Source organism: Dermacentor andersoni, chromosome 9 (assembly GCF_023375885.2).
Source record: "Dermacentor andersoni chromosome 9, qqDerAnde1_hic_scaffold, whole genome shotgun sequence".
Classification (NCBI taxonomy): domain Eukaryota; kingdom Metazoa; phylum Arthropoda; class Arachnida; order Ixodida; family Ixodidae; genus Dermacentor; species Dermacentor andersoni.
In genome coordinates, this window is record NC_092822.1 from 82,461,106 (window position 1) to 82,478,572 (window position 17,467).

General features: G+C 44.5%; 1 protein-coding gene across 2 annotated transcripts in view; it reads left to right on the forward strand.

Moving 5' to 3' along the window:
• Window positions 1–17,467, forward strand: part of LOC129384119 (uncharacterized) — a 52,112-nt gene that overhangs the window by 18,343 nt on the left and 16,302 nt on the right. For both annotated transcript variants that reach the window (XM_055069261.2, XM_055069262.2), the window contains exons 5-7: window positions 5,044–5,235; window positions 8,220–8,372; window positions 14,352–14,640. In XM_055069261.2, the coding sequence (XP_054925236.1) occupies window positions 5,044–5,235; window positions 8,220–8,372; window positions 14,352–14,640 (634 nt within the window). The remainder of the gene's footprint in view (window positions 1–5,043; window positions 5,236–8,219; window positions 8,373–14,351; window positions 14,641–17,467) is intronic.

A 17,467-nucleotide genomic window follows, 5' to 3' on the forward strand; every position in this document is an offset into this window, starting at 1 on the left:
TATCTATTTTTAACAGGCGCTCTTGAACACAGACAACAAGAATCTTCCTCGATATGGCTACACAAATAATTCAGTGGAATGCCAGGGGCCTATTTAAGAATCTAGATGACGTCAAAGGTCTACTAGAGGAATATCAGCCACGACTGTTCTTTGCTCAAGAAACACATTTAAAGTCTACGCACAAGAACTTAAGACAGTATATAGTTCTCCGTAAAGGTAGAAATATTGGTAATTCTTCTTCAGGTGGTCTGGCAATCTTAGCCCAAAAGTCAGTCGCATTCCAGCATGTATCACTTCATAGTTCATTTGAAGCAGTGGCTGTTCGGGCTATAATGTTCAACCAACTTATACCTATTTGCTCCATATATATACCGCCTCATTCACGGTTTGACAATGCAGAATTTGAAAAGCTCATAGACCAGCTTTCTAAACCCTATATAATAATTGGAGATTTTAATGCTCACAGCCCATTTTGGAGTGCATCAAGGTGCGATGCGAGAGGACGGGCAATAGAAAATTTACTTCTTTGTTCTGGAGCCTGTCTATTTAACAAGGCAGAGCCAGCCTTTTACAGTTCCACACACAACTCGTATTCATGTATAGATTTAGCCATAGGGTCAGCATCACATCTTCCTTACCTGGAATGGAGAGTTATTAGTAATCCATATGGTAGCGATCACTTCCCAACACTCCTAGAAACCACACATTGGCACGATGGACCAGCTTACCCCAAAAAGTGGAAACTTCAAAGTGCAGACTGGTCAAAATTTTGAAGCTTATGTAAACTGTGCGTGGAAGATGTGGACCACCTAGGTGTAGAGGAACTGACCACCTACATCGCTGAACATATCCTCTGTTCTGCTAAAAACTGTATACCTTAGTCCTGCGCAGATAAAGTAAATCCAAAACCCTACTGGAACAAAGACTGTGAATCTGCAAAGAAACTCCAGAACAAAGCACGGAGTAGATTTTCACGCTACCCAACGACAGAAAATCTAATAGAATTTAATAGAATAGGCAAATGGCCGCCGTATCCACAGAGTATCGAAAAGAGAAAGCTGGACACGCTACGTATTCTCCATAAACTCGTACACAGATGTTAGCAAAGTGTATAACAGGGTACGTAAGCTAAAAGGGCAACGTTCAAATCTTTTTCCTCTCATCACTGGCTCTGGCGATACTATAGAAGATCAAGCAAACACCATTGGTGAGCACTTTCGGAGGGTATCAAGCTCCGAAAATTATACCGAAAAGTTCTTATACTATAAGAAAATTGCTGAAAATATCCCTCTGCGTCCAACCAAGTTGTCATCAGAAGTATTACAACAAGCCACTAACAATCCATGAACTCAATCTTGCCCTAGGCTCTTGTGGCAGCTCGGCTCCAGGTTCTGACACAATAACATATGAAGTAATCAGGAATCTGCCTTGTGAGACCCTAAACTGCATCTGGGGTCTCTATAATATTTTTGCAACTGGTCATATACCTTCATCTTGGAAGGAGGCAATAGTCCTGCCAATACTCAAACACGGCAAAGACATTTCCTTAGTTAACAGTTACAGACCAATTGCACTCACTCAAGCTGTTTACTTAAAGTATTTGAAAAAAAAATGATTAACCGTCGCCTTGTCTTTTTTTAGGAATATAATAGTATATTGGACCCTCAACAATCTGGCTTCCGAAGAGCAAGGTCTACAACCGATAATCTTGTCCTCGTTGAGTCATATATACGTGATGCATTTCTACACGGCCTATACTGTCTACCTGTATTCATTTATCTTGAGAAGGCGTATGGTAACGCCTGGCGATACGGTATTCTGCAAGACCTGGCGTCCTATGGAATTGGTGGTTATATGCTGAAGTTCCTGCAGAATTACCTATCTGAAAGGAAGTTCCGCGTAAGAATTGGCAGTGTACTTTCGCGCACTTTTGTTCAAGAAAACGGCGTACCACAGGGAGGAGTGCTAAGTTGCACACTTTTCCTAATTAAAATTAACTCTCTCCGCTCTGCTATACCATCCATGGTGTCTTATTCTATGTGGACTACATCCAAGGCAGCTTTAAATCTTGCAATCTGTTCATATGTGAACGCCAGATACAGTTAACTGTTAATCGGCTCGCCAAATGGGCAGACGAAAACGGGTTTAAATTCAGCGCAGAAAGGACTACGTGTGTGCTCTTTTCGCGACGAAGAGGGGTATGTCCTGATCCTTGCATTACGATGAATGGGAGAAGCCTGGTAATTAGAAAGGACCAAAATTGTTGGGTGTAATCTTCGATACTAAGCTAACCTTCATGCAGCATTTAAGAATTGAAGCTGAAATGTGTTAAAACAATGAACCTTTTGAAGATTTTGTCTCACCAGTTGCGGGGAACAGATAGGCATCGTCTCCTATCTCTTTTTAAGAGCCTTGTGTTGTCACGCATAGATTGTGGATGTATTGTTTATCAGTCGGCTTCAAAGACAGCACTTAAGCTACTCGATCCTAGCACTTGGTGCCTTTCGTACGAGCCCTGTGCAGTCTCTATGCAGAGTCGGATCAGTGGTCACTCGATTATAAGCGCACATATCTTGGAGTCACTTACGCAATAAGAACGATGTCTCAAAAACAGCATCCATGCAGAGCACTCATAATCTGCCCACAAATCAGTTGCACTTAAACCGGCCTTCTCACGCCCCGCCGTTCCCATTAGCGATAAAATCTGTTGCGGAAAAACTTGCAATAGTTTTCACAGATCTGCAGGAAAGTGACTATGCTGAATCTATCCCACCTTGGGAGCAATGTCCAGTCACTTGTGACTTCTCCTTTAGAGAGCTTAAAAAAATGTTGTCCAAGTGCCCTCATCCAGCCACACTTCATGGCTCTTGAAGACAAGTACAGATCTATTGCATTTTTCGCTGATGCTTCAAAGTCTGCAACTTCGGTATGATGTGCAGCCCATGGCCCAAACTTCTCCAACTCTAAAACCTTGCATAACTATAGTAGCATCTTTACAGCGGAAGCCTACGGTATTATGATCACTGTTGACTATAGTACAGAAAAAGGTACAAAAGTCTATAATATACAGATTCCTTAAGCCTTGTCATAGCCCTGTCCTGTGGCAAAGAAAGCCGAAACCCTGCAATCAACCAGCTCCTTATACGCATTCACGCAGCGTACAAACAAAACATTGCTCTTGTTGTATGCTGGGTGCCAGGCCACTCTGGGATCGCAGGCAATGAAATGGCGGACAAAAATGCTGGGGAAGCGGCTCATTGGGATACAATTGATGCAAGCTGGGTACCTGGTGTAGATATGAAACCTGCGGAACTAAAGGCGCTCATAATTATTGGCAAACTGAGTGGAACAATGAAGTTCAAAATAAGCTGCACCTGCCTAAACCGCAGTTAACCAAATCTTTTCCACTGAAGCTTGATAGACACACAAAAGTCACCCTGGCACGACTCAGAATAGGACATAAATACCTCTTGACAGCAACTGATTCACCGACGTGCACACGCTGCAGTGAGAGCCTAACCGTCCTACATGTCCTCATTCAATGTCCTGAACTTCACCGAGACCGATTGGCTCATTTTAGAGAACTCGACTCGCACCATATACCCCCCTCCCCACCCTCGATGTTCTTATCAGAGGATGTACTTTTTAACTCACTTTTAATTATCTTGCACAAGCTAACTTCCTCGACATGATCTCATACCATCCTAGCCTTAAGATTGTGCCTCACAGGTGAGGCACAATCTGACGCACAAAAGTATGCCTGAGCTCTTGCACTTCTTGCGTAAGTAAGAACTGTACAGCAAGGGACTCGGAAAATCCAGAATAATTTAACATGTGCGCCTGTAGCAAATGCATTTAATGCCTTATATGTATCTTAGTAATTATTTTAGAATTCATCCACTAGTGTTTAAAAAGATATCTTACGTGTAGGCCTCTATACAGCCTTTAATTTAAGTCATAGTTCTAAACTCACGATTTTACTAAACCATAAGATATGCCCTGGCGCTGTTTAGCCTTAGATGCCCTTGCGCCAATAAACATCAGTCATCAATCAAGGTATCCTGGCTCTGCAAGAACAAAGCTGATCCGAAGTCCCTACATCCCTGCATTTCTATACATACAATAGCGGCACAGCGGCAGCTCTCTCTTACGTGATATATTGAGAAACTCTGACTTCAGGCATAGCTTCCTTCTACAATTACTAGACCAAGCTGTGGCGCTAATGACCATGGGAGTTGTAGGCTGGCCGGCTCAACCTGCATAAGAAATATAACGCGAATTTGCACGAAATTTGTTCTTCTGGCTTCAAACGAATTTGTAACTTTGTTGATCGCGTTCAACAGAATACAAAGTTGAAAACGCGACCACTCGCGGTCGTAATACATGTATGCAAAATCTTGATTTCTGTGATTGCAAAAGCGGCACTGCTTTGAAAGTTGAGCCAATATAGGTAGAGGAATAGCAGTAAACTTAGGCCAGACGTGCTGAGATCTGACAGGTCATGTATTAACATTCATTCCTGAGGTAGTTCGGCTGACACTCCCGAGTTGGAGGTTGAGATGGGGACCGACTGTCGTATAGAAGTTACATAAAAGGGGTAAACTGCTTTAGAAAGGCGGGCCGACGTTTCGATAGGTTTACCTGTCTTTGCAAAGTTGTATAAGCTGTGCAGTTGTACAAGTATGTGAACAGCTATATCGTGTACAGCTGTATAAGTTGTAAGAAAGCAGGGGTCATACGGACTCTCAGACAAGCTAGCCGTCGTTCCAATAGGTGGACCTTCCTTTGTAAAAAAGAGGCCTTGTCCTCGTTAGCGTGCTAGCTTTAACGGGCCAACTGATACGCCAAGCATGACAATGACGTCTTCGACGAAAATAGGTCCATTTATCCAAGCGTCCGCTAGCCTGTTTGAGGCGGTTTACCTGTGCTTGTCCAATCTATACACCACAACGTTCTCCCTGGCACTTTTAGTGGGAAATGCTGCAGCTTCAAGAAGCGCTATATACGAGCTATAGCCCTCACTTCCTTCCTTGGCTTTCATAGGTCTACCCAGGCGACCTATATCATCGGTATTTACAGGAGATAAACATGTGGTCACGCTCGGTCGCCAGTCTGAAGAACCTGCGCACCCTCAAAGTCGAGGATGCACACTTCGATGAGAGTGTTGCGCGTACGCTCGGACGCTACGTGGAGAACAGCACTGCACTTCGCAACGTCCACTTCAGTCGCATCACTGTAAGTATTCAGGCTTTTGAAGGCGTCTTTACTAAACAACTGAAGCTACGGCTCAAACACGTTCTTCTGCGGCAGCTGTGGCACGTTTGCTTTTGGCAGTAAGAAGGTTTATAACAGAACCGACAGCCGAGCTAGTAAGTCTCGATTCATCTTTGAATCCGAATATTCAGCGCAGAAAACACGGGTGACAGAGAAGCACACGCAGACAGCGCTGTTATTGTCAACTGACCATTTGTTGAACACGACGCAAACGCGAACGGCAATGGGCTTGCGCAACAGAAAAGCGAAAATCTGAAAGGCGACGCGATCTGTGCGTGTCCTTGAAAAATTCGATCTCCTTATCGCTTACCTAGGACGCAGAAGCAACTCTTATTCCACACCACGGTCAACGCAAAGTAATTGAGGACGATATCTGTATCTACGATAGGAGCGGCCGTGTCAAAATCAATGTGTTGACACGGTGTGCAGCAGTGTCTCTGCCCAGATTGAGACATTAGAAAATGCCTGGTATCCACAGTGCATTGTAACTAGGCCCTGTGACAAGGTGGCACGATGGATCAAGGAATCTGGCAGGCGCGAAGACCAAGGAAAAGACAGGCAAGATCAGCACGTCTCACTGGCATATGTTAACAAGTTTGCACACAACTTCAGGAATTTCGCATCCCCATATTGTGTGAGCGTCGTTTTCAGAGCTCTCAATAAACTGCCAAGCGTTTGAGCACGCGTCAAGCGAAGAGTAGAAGGCGAATTCAAAGAGAATAAGTCTGCTGTCCAACACGGAAGCCCTTTCATTCCCTGTGCGACAAGTGTAATGTACCACATCCGTTTGTCTTGCGGCAATACCTATATATGACAGACTCGGTGTGCCAACGCCAGGTTACGCGAGCACCAGAGAGAATTCGAAAATAACTGATATTCATATCCAGTAGCACACCGCACGAAGCATCATTGCGAGCCACTGTTTAATAAGACGGCGATCTTAGACGGACGCAGAGACACGAAAAAAATATATTCCTAGAGACTTATCATACTAGCGAAAACCGAACGAAGGGCGTCAGCAAGCAGTCGATCCCTTTAAGCAATAAGGGGATCTAATTATTCAAAGACAAGCATAACTGGTGAAATGATAGCGTTGCCTTTCGTGTTTTCTCTTTTCGTCACTTTTTCAGTTTTTCTTGCGCATGCGCATCTACATTCCTGTTTAAATCACGTTTAATATATATTCAGTTGAGTCAGCGCTATCCGCGTGTGCTTTTTTGTGGACCATGTTTTTTCTTGCGCTGGACAAGTCAATTCTAATGTGTAAGAAGGATTGCTCAGCAGAAAAAGAAAGTGAGGAGCTTCCTTCTGTCGGCGCTTGTTTTCGTTGCACACAGAGCAGGTGGCTTGATTTCAACCTACATTGCAGAGCTTGCACGTGTATCGTATCACTAGAACAAACGAGTTATCAATCGTGACGTAATAGCTCTGCAGAAACCGGAAAGTCAACAGAACTAATTAAACAAAAACGAGACATCCACCCAATCGTAGCAATTCCTCCAAATAAACTCACACCAGTTCCTCGAAAGAAAAGTCTCACAGTTGAAGAAAAATTCTTCCTGGTCTGGCACTCGAACCCGGGACCACCGCCTTTCCGGGGCAACCGCTTTACCATCTGAGCTAACCATGCGGCTAGCAGACAGCAGCGCGAAGTCGAAGCAATGTAGCAATGTAACAATTCTTTGTAGTAATTGCTATGATTGGGTGGATGTCTCGTTTCCCTTAATTTTCAATCCTATTAGTGTTGCGGAACTCTGATCCATGTAAACTGACTTACTATGTCTACGAACTACAGAGAAATGAAATCGCCCGTCATCGTGCGTTGTCGGCAAGTAATCTATAGGTGTCGTCTACAGAAGGCGGGAACACCGTAGAAAGAAAAGTTCATTGAAAAGCTTGTATACAGACTGTAGTAGACATTTCTTGGTTTTGGACGTCAGGTCGTCACCAACCAATCGTTAACGATAGATGCGAACGATTCTAGAGTTGAAAGCAAGCAACCACCTTTAAAGGTTTATTTCCGCTAAATTCTGGCACATGGCAATTTCTTGCTACGTAATTTCAAGAATGATATTCATATTTCCTATATATATAATGTATGTAGACTATGCAGGTGCAACTATTTCATGGCTTGCAGCTATGTATGGCTAATTATAATTACCATAATGAAACTTGGTTATATGTAAACAGCCGAAAAAAGTCGGCCTATGTTTAAAGGAGCAGTAAAGCAAAACGCTGCATTAGCTTAGACTGATCATGTATTGTTGGAGTACTCTGGTGGTCTTTAAAGTCGCAGTAGTAGGTTGCTTATCGCAGTCACGGTCTAAGCTTTCGAATTTCGCGCCGACACGACAAAGCTGTTGCGGCAGTGTGACGTCCGGGATTTCAATGCATTTTTTTCTACTTGGACCGGGTTCGGCAATGTTCCTGAAACTTGTCATCTTTTGCCCTTGGCTCCTTTAGAACACAATGTCGTCTATCTTTACCAATAAAGAATTGACTAAGACCTTGCAGATGCTGTCAAGATTTACGGACGTCGCGGTGGGCTGGTGTGAAAATGTTAGGGCGACGTCACCACCCGTTTTTCACTTATCGCTTTCCCTTATTGCTACTCTTATCACGTTCTCGGGATAAGAGTGGTGTTGTTATTACAAGAGGATGGTTTGCAAATCAATATTATCTTCACTGTCTCTGTAAATTTATGGGCATGTCAGTATATTACAATCGCACGCCTACACTGACAGCAGTAAAAACATTTAGCGCACCCCATGAGTCTTCTCTGGAAAGCAAAAAAAAAGATGATTGGATAGTCTAGCGCTGCCTTGTGTCCATCTCTGCCTAGATATATATCTTTAGAACGGCGCGTAGAATGCCTGAATCTTGTCGGTGTAATTGGAACACCCTGGAACATTGGAGCACTCTGGAACACTACATTGGACGTGCAGGTTGCCGGGGAGAACGCCGGTGTGTTCCTGGATTCGCTGGAGAGAAACCGGACAGTCAAGTGCCTGCGGTTACAAGAGCCATTTCTGCTGGCACGAGAAGGCCAGGCTCTGGCAAACGTCGTGCGAACCCACGTCGCCCTCGAGAAACTCTACGTAAGGCAAACAACGATACGAACTTTCATTTAAAGGTACACTTAAAAGAGAAGTAAGCTGAGTGGTATTATGAAAAAGAAAGTGTCGCGATTTCGCCCGAAAGGTGAAAGGCTGACGTTAGACTACAGAAAGGGATGTTCGTAATTTTATTATTCATAAGAACTTCACAAATTCCTTTGTTTTTAAACATTCGTTTACTAATTAAAACCGTAGCCATGGTGTCAAGCGCAAACAGGGAAACGTGAATGGATCTCACTCGATGACCGCAAACCTGCCCTATCACAGTGCTCGCGTAAGATCCGTTTTATCCAGGGACCTTACCCTGGCATCAACACCGCCAGCGGCGAGTGATCTCTACGTGCTGCCTCTCGCTTCAATAAGTCTTCGAAACATGAGAATACGCAATCTCAAACACTCAGCGCACCCGCAAGCGGACATCGCGCAAGAAGCCACCAGCCATCTCGGCTAGCGTGAGCGTTGCGCCCGCCGCAGAAATATTCCAATATGGGACGGTGAGCCTCGTATACAGGGAGCCGCACCATGCCTAGCCGCGGCTGGGCTAGAGGGAAAGACACGCGTTCACGTGCTTTTCTTCGCGCTTAGAGTTGATATCCAGCGCTCAGCACGCAGGAAGACGGCGCGAATCCACCATTCTAGAATCAGACTTCACCGCACTGACTCTAGAATGATTGTCACTGATTTTACACCCTCGAATGCTTCCTCTCGCACCTACATACTATGAAGGGTCGGGCGCCGTCCTATCGCATTTGTGTTATCTACGGCGACGCCCAAGAAAACAAGGAAAGTGAAAGTTCACCTGCATTGTCCCTTCATGACTGCTGTAGTAATAAAAACGACTTTACAATGCCACAGAAGCCACTCGTATTGTGACAGGTTTGGTCAGGCAGAAAAGACACTCGGGTGGGCACTCAAGCTTGACGTTTCCATGACAGGTCACTGAGACGCCCTGACGTGGACGACGCCTGCTCGGCCTAGCCAAAATCTCCGGGAAAAATGGACTACATTGTATTCTAGATGAGCCAAAATCTGCTATAGGAAAGTTTCCATAGCATTTACAGGCGCCAAAATGGCCTGAGTACAAAAAGTTAAATCGAAGTCCATGACGTTACATTTAGATACAGGGGCTACGCTTGCGGTGCGAAATTTAGGAAGAGATAGCTCAGCGTTCGCTTTCTCGTCTAATCAATGTCCTGCTACAAAATTTTAAAAAATACTATTTTTTCAGAAATACAGTATAAAGGTATGTTGATTTATTATTTGTCTTTACAGTTGTTCCGTTTATTGTCATTCTGTGGTGACCGTGAAGAAAAAGGCTGCGAAACTGTGTAACCAATCGTACTGTTTATTGGGCGAACTTGTGCACAGAAAGACAAGTGACCCACGAAACGCAACTGTAGCGGCGATCGCAGTAGTCAATCATTCAAAACCTAATATGTGGGTCCAAATTTGCCCATCAGTTCACTCGCTCAAACTCGGACTGCCCAATGTGAATATTCAGCGAATCTGAGTGCAAGTGAGCCCGGCCAAATCGAATTATGGTGAGCCTAATTGAGTCCAATTAAGCCCGGTCAAGTAGAATTTTGGTGAATCTGCCTCCGAGTAACCCTGACAGAGTAGAATTCTAGTGTCTCTGTCTGTATGAGCCCTAAGCAAAAATGTATGTTTGTCAGAGTTACGTTTGCCTGTGTAGAAAACAATGATCAGCCATTTTACTTTGTGAAGATGGATGACCGGCGAAGGCGTTTAGCGCATGACACTGAGGTGACACTGAATTTTTTTACGACTGTACGACATATTTATTGTCCTGATCTGTTGTCATCTCACGATACAGGTACGCACACACATTTGCATACGACTTCTGTTCATAAGTGTGTCTGTTACGTAAGACAATGAATGGCTCATGCTCCCGTAAACACGGCGTCTCCATTACCACCATAGAACTGAACTCCGCTGGAATGATGAGCGGCAACCGAGCCATCTCTGAAGACAGACACGAACGCGCGAGAAGTCGCACGAAGGCGTTCGCATGGTTGGCGTCAAGAATTTATTAAGTCTTTTTTGAAAAAGTTGTGAAAAACTTTTTTTTTCCAGAACATCGGTTATTACCCTTGTGCCTGGAACCTCTTTGAGTCCCATGTTGAACAAAGATGGCGCAAAGGTGCGTTACACGTCCCCGAGCCGACAGGGGTATGCCACATTGAGCTTGGAGCCTTTCCGCACAATCACCAGCATCGGTCCACATAATGATAGTTCCTGCGCACAGATGCCATGAAACCCCGGATCATAGCCATATACACGCTTCGTTGTAAAACATTGCTAAAATCACGGCGACGGTAGCAACTCTACACGATGCACCGCGTACATCGCTCGAGTGCATAAAAAAAAAGATGGAGCATGGTATCGACGCCGTCCGAGTTTCTCAGGTTTCGTAAATGCTGTCACCTCACTTACAGCTCCCGCTAATTGCCCCCTTGGTCTTCTCGCTTTGTCTGCACTGAACATCGGCACTCTTCTTTCGTGTGGAAGTCGTGCTGGGAGGCGCTGAGCGCAGCTGACGACTGACGTCATGGCACTGGTCATTTAACTGGCCGTGCGGCGTTTGTGTCGGCGTAGGGCGGTACCGTATTAAAAAAAAACATTATTCATAATGAATGCAGCCCACGAATGCAGCCTAAACAGCTTCGCTGCTAATCTGTCTTCCTATGAATGTTGCGGCCCCAAAAACTTTACAATCTTATTAGTTGACCGGAGTATAACTTTCTTTCTTTCCTCCATGGGACCAAAGTGTCCACGCGAAAGCTACATCGCTGACTTTGGATAAATATACGATTCACTCTTGAAAGGTCAGCCCACCTCGTCATTCTCTAAAGTTGTGCTGGACGCTGAGCAATTGGAAACCGCGGTCCATCTGCGGAAGCAACAGGAGTGTCACTCATTACTGAAATTGCCGCACATATATAGGCGCACAAGGGCCGCCGCTGTCACCGCCCCTCCCATGCACCTCCCATGCACCTCCCATGCACGTGGATGCAACCGCTGTTGCATCCGCGTCGGCACCTCCGACGCGCGCGGCATTATAACCATAGAAGCGCAGACCACGTGCACAGGCACCGTCGGCACACTCTTTCTACCTGTCATTATTCGTCAAACAGGAATTAAAACGAAATAATTGGCATGCAGGCAAACTTGCTACACTATAGGCACTTCCTAATAATTCCCTAATATATACATATATATCTATTAGTGTTTCTCTACAACGCAGAATACAAGTTATACTTCTTGGACTGAAGATATTAAAGTTACGCCTAGAAGTTGGCGGAGTGCTCGAAGCCTGCTTCACCTCCGCCGCGGGTTGGTCCTGTATAGCACTATCTCCGGAATCGGCCCACGGATTCCCGTTCACGCGCCGTAATACGGACGTAAGCCATCCAGGGTACCCTACTGGGGACGCATGTCCGGTATTGCGCTATCTCGGAGATCGGCGCACATACCTGTCGCACATACGGACGTAAGGCGGCCAAGGCACTTCCCTCCCCCTGGGAGCGCATGTGGGAGAGATGCATACAGTGGATAGAGGTAAACAGCTTCGCTGTAGAAAGTGAGACGAGGGCCCTCTGATTGGCAGCTAACCTCGGCAAGCCAGCCTCTTCTGACGCAAATTTTCTTCTTTTTTTTTTTTTGGGGGGGGGGGGGGGAGGCCGGGTACCTGCGCGGTAAAGCTTATGGTTTAGTCCCTCAGGACATATGTGGTTGCCTCGCTTATTCAAGGCACTGTCTGGTACGCGATAGCCGTTGCTGGTGCCCTCTTCACAATCTACCGTCCCCGCGTACTCTGGTCTACTTTCCTGTACACTCCGCACGCACCGAGCGGCTACAAATGACGGCTTGCGCATCCCGCGTCCATGAGCCTTTCATTTATTTTTCGTGACTACGTTTCAAGATGGTCACTGGACTCTCCAAGACATTTATCTTTCTTCGTTTGTGATGTGTCTGCTTCTATGTATGTATCTATGTCTGTGCCTAGCGACCTTCTCGCAATCTTCGGTCACTGGGAAGTTCATGGTCAAGTGAGTGGAGCAACGAGCTCCTGCGCCGAGGGAACCAGGCTAGAAATTAGTAATTTCACTAACTCTAATCACTGCATATGTGCCCCTGGGTATATGCCACTCTGGAATGACCCTATTTCACGCAAAGTTGGGTGATTGGCTATGTAACACTGGGTATGTAGCGCTCTTCAACGAACCTGTTTGGTACAAGTTTGGGTCGCAGGGTATCTGCCACTGGACGTACACTGCTCTTGAATCATTATGAAATCTTTGAAACCCAGCCTCCGCTGGGCGGAACCGAACCGGCCGTATGTATGTTAAGACAATCTTGTTCGAATAGAATTGACCACGTGCTAGATAGGGCAGCGCCCTCAGAAGGAAACGCAAGAGAGGAACCCGGTTGCATATGCGCCTATCACACGAGTGTCCCAGCGGTCACAATAGGGTGTATCGCCACGTTGATTGAATGTTATTCGCATTCTAGAAGACCAAGCTAGTACGGCAACTCATAAAAGCGAGCTCTATCTCCCTTGTAATCATTCATTGTAGCACTTTTCCTCACTACAGTAAAGATGTCACAACCGCGTAAGTAAATATCCTTTTACTTTGAGTTTTCACTTTTCGATAACGCTCCAAGCACTAGCAAATTGTTTTGTAAAACTAATTTTTAAGCGCTCCGCTCTATTATAGCGACTAGTATTCTTAGCCTACTAGAGGAGCTTTCGATCTATCTAGCCTTCTGCGTCCACCCACTGACCCAAGTCGTCTACGAGCTTCAACCACTAAGTATATGCTCCTGGTCATTCCTTCTTCATTTCATCTGCGTCATCCGACTCTAGTATCACCGTCATGAATTAGCCATTGTCCCACATTTCTCATGTCATCACCTCGTGCTGTCGTTATGACGTCATTATCAGTGTTTTAAATCGTCATCCCGTTCTCGTCACGCCACCTTCGTCGTTTCATTGACGTCATCCTGTTGTCGTCGCCGTGCCGCCATGGTTAACGCCGACCCTGATAAGCGAGTATTATGGCAAGGTGGCCAAATCCCGGAGAGTGTAGGTCACATAGAAATGTGAGAATCGCAATCGTACAATTTAAATGTGTGAATAAGTGCAAATCTCAGAATGACCACTACAAATTCCGAATAAAGACACTGAATCTTTTTTACATTACTTTATTGTTGCTCGCATTACTGTGGACACTCAATGCGAAAGGAGTTCTGCCGGTATTCTTTTCGCCAGCTCTTGCACGCGTCCAAACAGTGTGTTCTGCAGACTTGAAATTACCGTACTCCAATATCGAGTTCTAAAACTCTCGGAAATGGGCTAAAATATGTTACGAGAACTTAGACGAAAAATCGCTGCCCAACATATTATGTTGTATGTCTTTATTTCACGAAACGGCCTCCGAATGGAATCGGTCCCCATTCCATGGTCACCCATGTCGTCAAATTTTTTTGCTATATCCTTCCTTGTTAAAATGATACCAGAATAGAATTCGTTACATTTTTTTATTGTTGAGATTTCTTTTAATGACATTTTATTACATAGTTGATGTGACGCTGACATGTTTTTTGAACTTCGGCTTTTCTGCTCGCGTAGTGAATCTGTGCTTAGAATTGGCACTTCACTTTTCTTGTTCACTGATGTATAATTTTTCGCTTGTGTTGCTTGGTTGTCCTCTTCTTTAATTTTTATTTTACAGTTTTGTTGTGCTGCCTTATCCTGAGAACTTTAGGCCTTTTGTTCAAAGAACGTGTTCTTACCTGCCCTTTCCCTCACTGTAATGTCATGAGACGCAGTGAATACGAGAAAAATTACCCCATTTCTTTCCGTTTGTAATACTCACTCGAGAAAAAGATGCTTGCACCGGTCGATTCCCATAGTATGAAGTACCTCTTTTGTGGCAGGTGGCTGGCTCAAACACGAGCTGCCCGTCGGCGTTCTTGCGAGCGGTGGTGCAGAGCCCGAGTCTCACGTTCCTGTCTCTGCAATCATGCCGCTTTCGCGCTGAGGATGTCGAGGCCATGGCCGCCGTTCTGACGCTGCATCCTCCTCGCCGCACCAGCACCACCTGGGGCGACGGCGTGACAGCAGTGATGCCACCTGCACTCACGATCCGTCTGCAAACCCTAGAGTTCAAATACTGTGCCCAGCCTGACCGCCGGTTAGAGAAGGCCTACGCTTCCCTCATCGGAGGTGAGCATCGTCTAGTTTTCGTGACCTATTTTCTAAAGCTTCTTCTTCTCCGTTTTTTTATCTGCCTTGCTGAGCGGCCGATCTCTGCAGTATCATTGGGCGACTTCGTGGAAGTAGATGTGACGAAAGGAAACAAGGGTGCAAGTGAAAGAAGTCGTTAGAAATGCGGTCCGAGTAATACTAAAGCGCAGTGCACTAGTTCGCACGTTTTGCCTTCTGCTCCCATTAAAATGGGATTTCTTATTCATGCAATCGATCATGTAAGCGTTAAGGCTAACGTGGCGGTGGGTTGTAGCTATGGAAGGTTTATCCTGACGATGGAGGCTGACAATTGCTCCACCTAAGTGTCTTTTACAATGTCAGCGCAACACGTTACCATACGTTTAGTAAATCAGTCTGTACTATAAATGGAAGACGACTTGATGGTTCCTAGCGGTCTATGCCTTAATGTTCTAGGGACACAAGGCGTTGCTGGCACGCGCTTGAACTGACCACCTTTCAGTTTTGAAAGAACGTCCCTTTCACCAAATTCTTTTGGGAACGACCGCTGGGGCTGTTGTCGCCTGTCTCATCGCATGAAGCACAGCATGGATAATCGGTACGGCCCGCGCTAGACAAGAACAGGTCCCGCCTTTATTAGGATTTTGTTAGGAAACGGGAAGGCGGGTGTGTGGTATATTAGAGCGAACCCGTAGAAGTAATTAAAGGTAGCGAGGAGAGCTGGGTTTGCGATGTGAAATGAAAGCTTAGTTCAGGAGCTCCAATCTAAATACCATGGGGCCGTCTTTCATGCGGGTCGCATCGATTGGAAGCCTCTGAGTCATGCTCATAAAACGTGGAACATATACCGCGAATTAATAGGGTCATCTTCACCGAATGTGCCACACGAAATTGTTGTAAATGGAGACATGTACTATGGTAACGATGCAGCTAATTTATTTAATAATCATTTTGTTAATGCCGGTGCTTCAACTTCTACATCTGCTTTTTGCACTGAACGTAATATTCGAACTTATATGCAACATCGCGTCAACGAGACTATATTTATTACGCCTACGTCTGAAACTGCGATTTTTTCTGTTCTTAATTCCTTGCGTAACAAATCAGCTGCTGGCGAGGATGACATTAAAGCCCAGCCTAGTAAAGCAGTTGCTCACATAATCTGTGGCCCCCTGGCGCACATTTATAACAGTATATTATCAAGTGGAATTTTTTCTCAGACAATGAAAATAGCTCGTGTCGCTGTAATCATTAAGGGCGGGAAACACAATGACTTGAATAATTATAGACCAATTTCGGTATTGCCGCTATTTTCCAAAGTGGCTGAACGTATTATATATAAGCGTCTAAATAGTTTTTTTTTCTGGATAAAGGCGTTATCTCGGATAAACAATATGGTTTTCAGAAGAATAAATCGACCGAAATGGCATTATTAAGTCTCAGATACAATTACACATAACATCGCAGAAAAAGAACTTTACCATTGGTATATTCCTAGATTTTCGCAAGGCTTCTAATAGCATAAAACTATATATTACTAGATAAACTCAAAGTATATGGCATTAGAGGCATAGCCTTAGGACTTATGCACAGCTACCTTGAATCTAGATTTCAGTACGATTGCTTGAAAGGGTACCGTTCTGAAAAGAGCATGATTAAATATGGGGTACCACAAGGCTCCATTTTAGGGCCTTTATTATTTATTATTTACATAAACGACTTAACTAACCTTCCACTGACACAGGAAATCATACTGTACGCTGATGACACTGTCTTCTTTTCCGGAGCAGACCTTCACGAACTAGAAGTTACCGCAACCCATTGGTTACAAAAGCTTAGCGAGTGGCTCTATATAAATAAACTTGACTTAAATGCAAAAAACGAAATTTACAGTTTTTTATTCCAAGAATAGGCAAACAGATTACTTTTTTATTCTGGATCGCAACTTGAACAAGGCTCAAGCCATTCGTTTCTGGTTGTTACATTTCACAAAAACCTAAGCTTGACAGAACACATAAGTAAGGTACGCACTAAGGTTGCACGATCTCTTGGCTTGCTACAACGGATCCGATTCTTTGTGCCTATCAGGCTTCTCATACAATTGTGCTTTTCGTTTGTGCACTCCCATCTTACCGACAGCCTCTTAGTATGGGGAAACGGTAATAAAACAGATATAGAAAAATTGGCAGTACTGCGACGGCGAGCTGTTCGGTTGCTGAACTTCTCGAAACAATACATAGGATCTTCTATACTAATGATGCGCTACAACATTCCTAATATTAGAGACTCTTAGAAAACAAAGATCTGCATACGGCTTTTCAAAGAGATCTCCAGCAACAGGGAACTATTTTCAACTCGTTACCTGATTAGAGACACAGGATACAACCTACGTCACACATCAATAGTAATAAAGAAACAAAGGACAAAATATGGCACGCAAACGATCGAATATGAAACCATGCGTTTATGTAATACGTACCCTAACATTGTTGACGAAGCTATAAATTCTAGAACAATTCACAAATTCAAACATGCAATACAAAACATATTTTCTTATCACAGTGTGTTTAACGAATGTTAATAAAGTTTCTTCGTTTCATGTCAATAGTAATGTTGTTAATGTCATATTCTGAATGTATCACTTTTGTTAATGCCAGAATGTTCTAATTTTTGCTGTGCTGTATTTATTTAGTTACTTGCTATTTGGCAAACGGTTGATACTTTTCAATGTGTTTAAAATATTGCTGTAAATACTTTTGATGTTTTGATGGAATCGGACAGTGATTACACGCTAGTCCAATCGCGCCACTTGAAGCGCAAGCTTCGC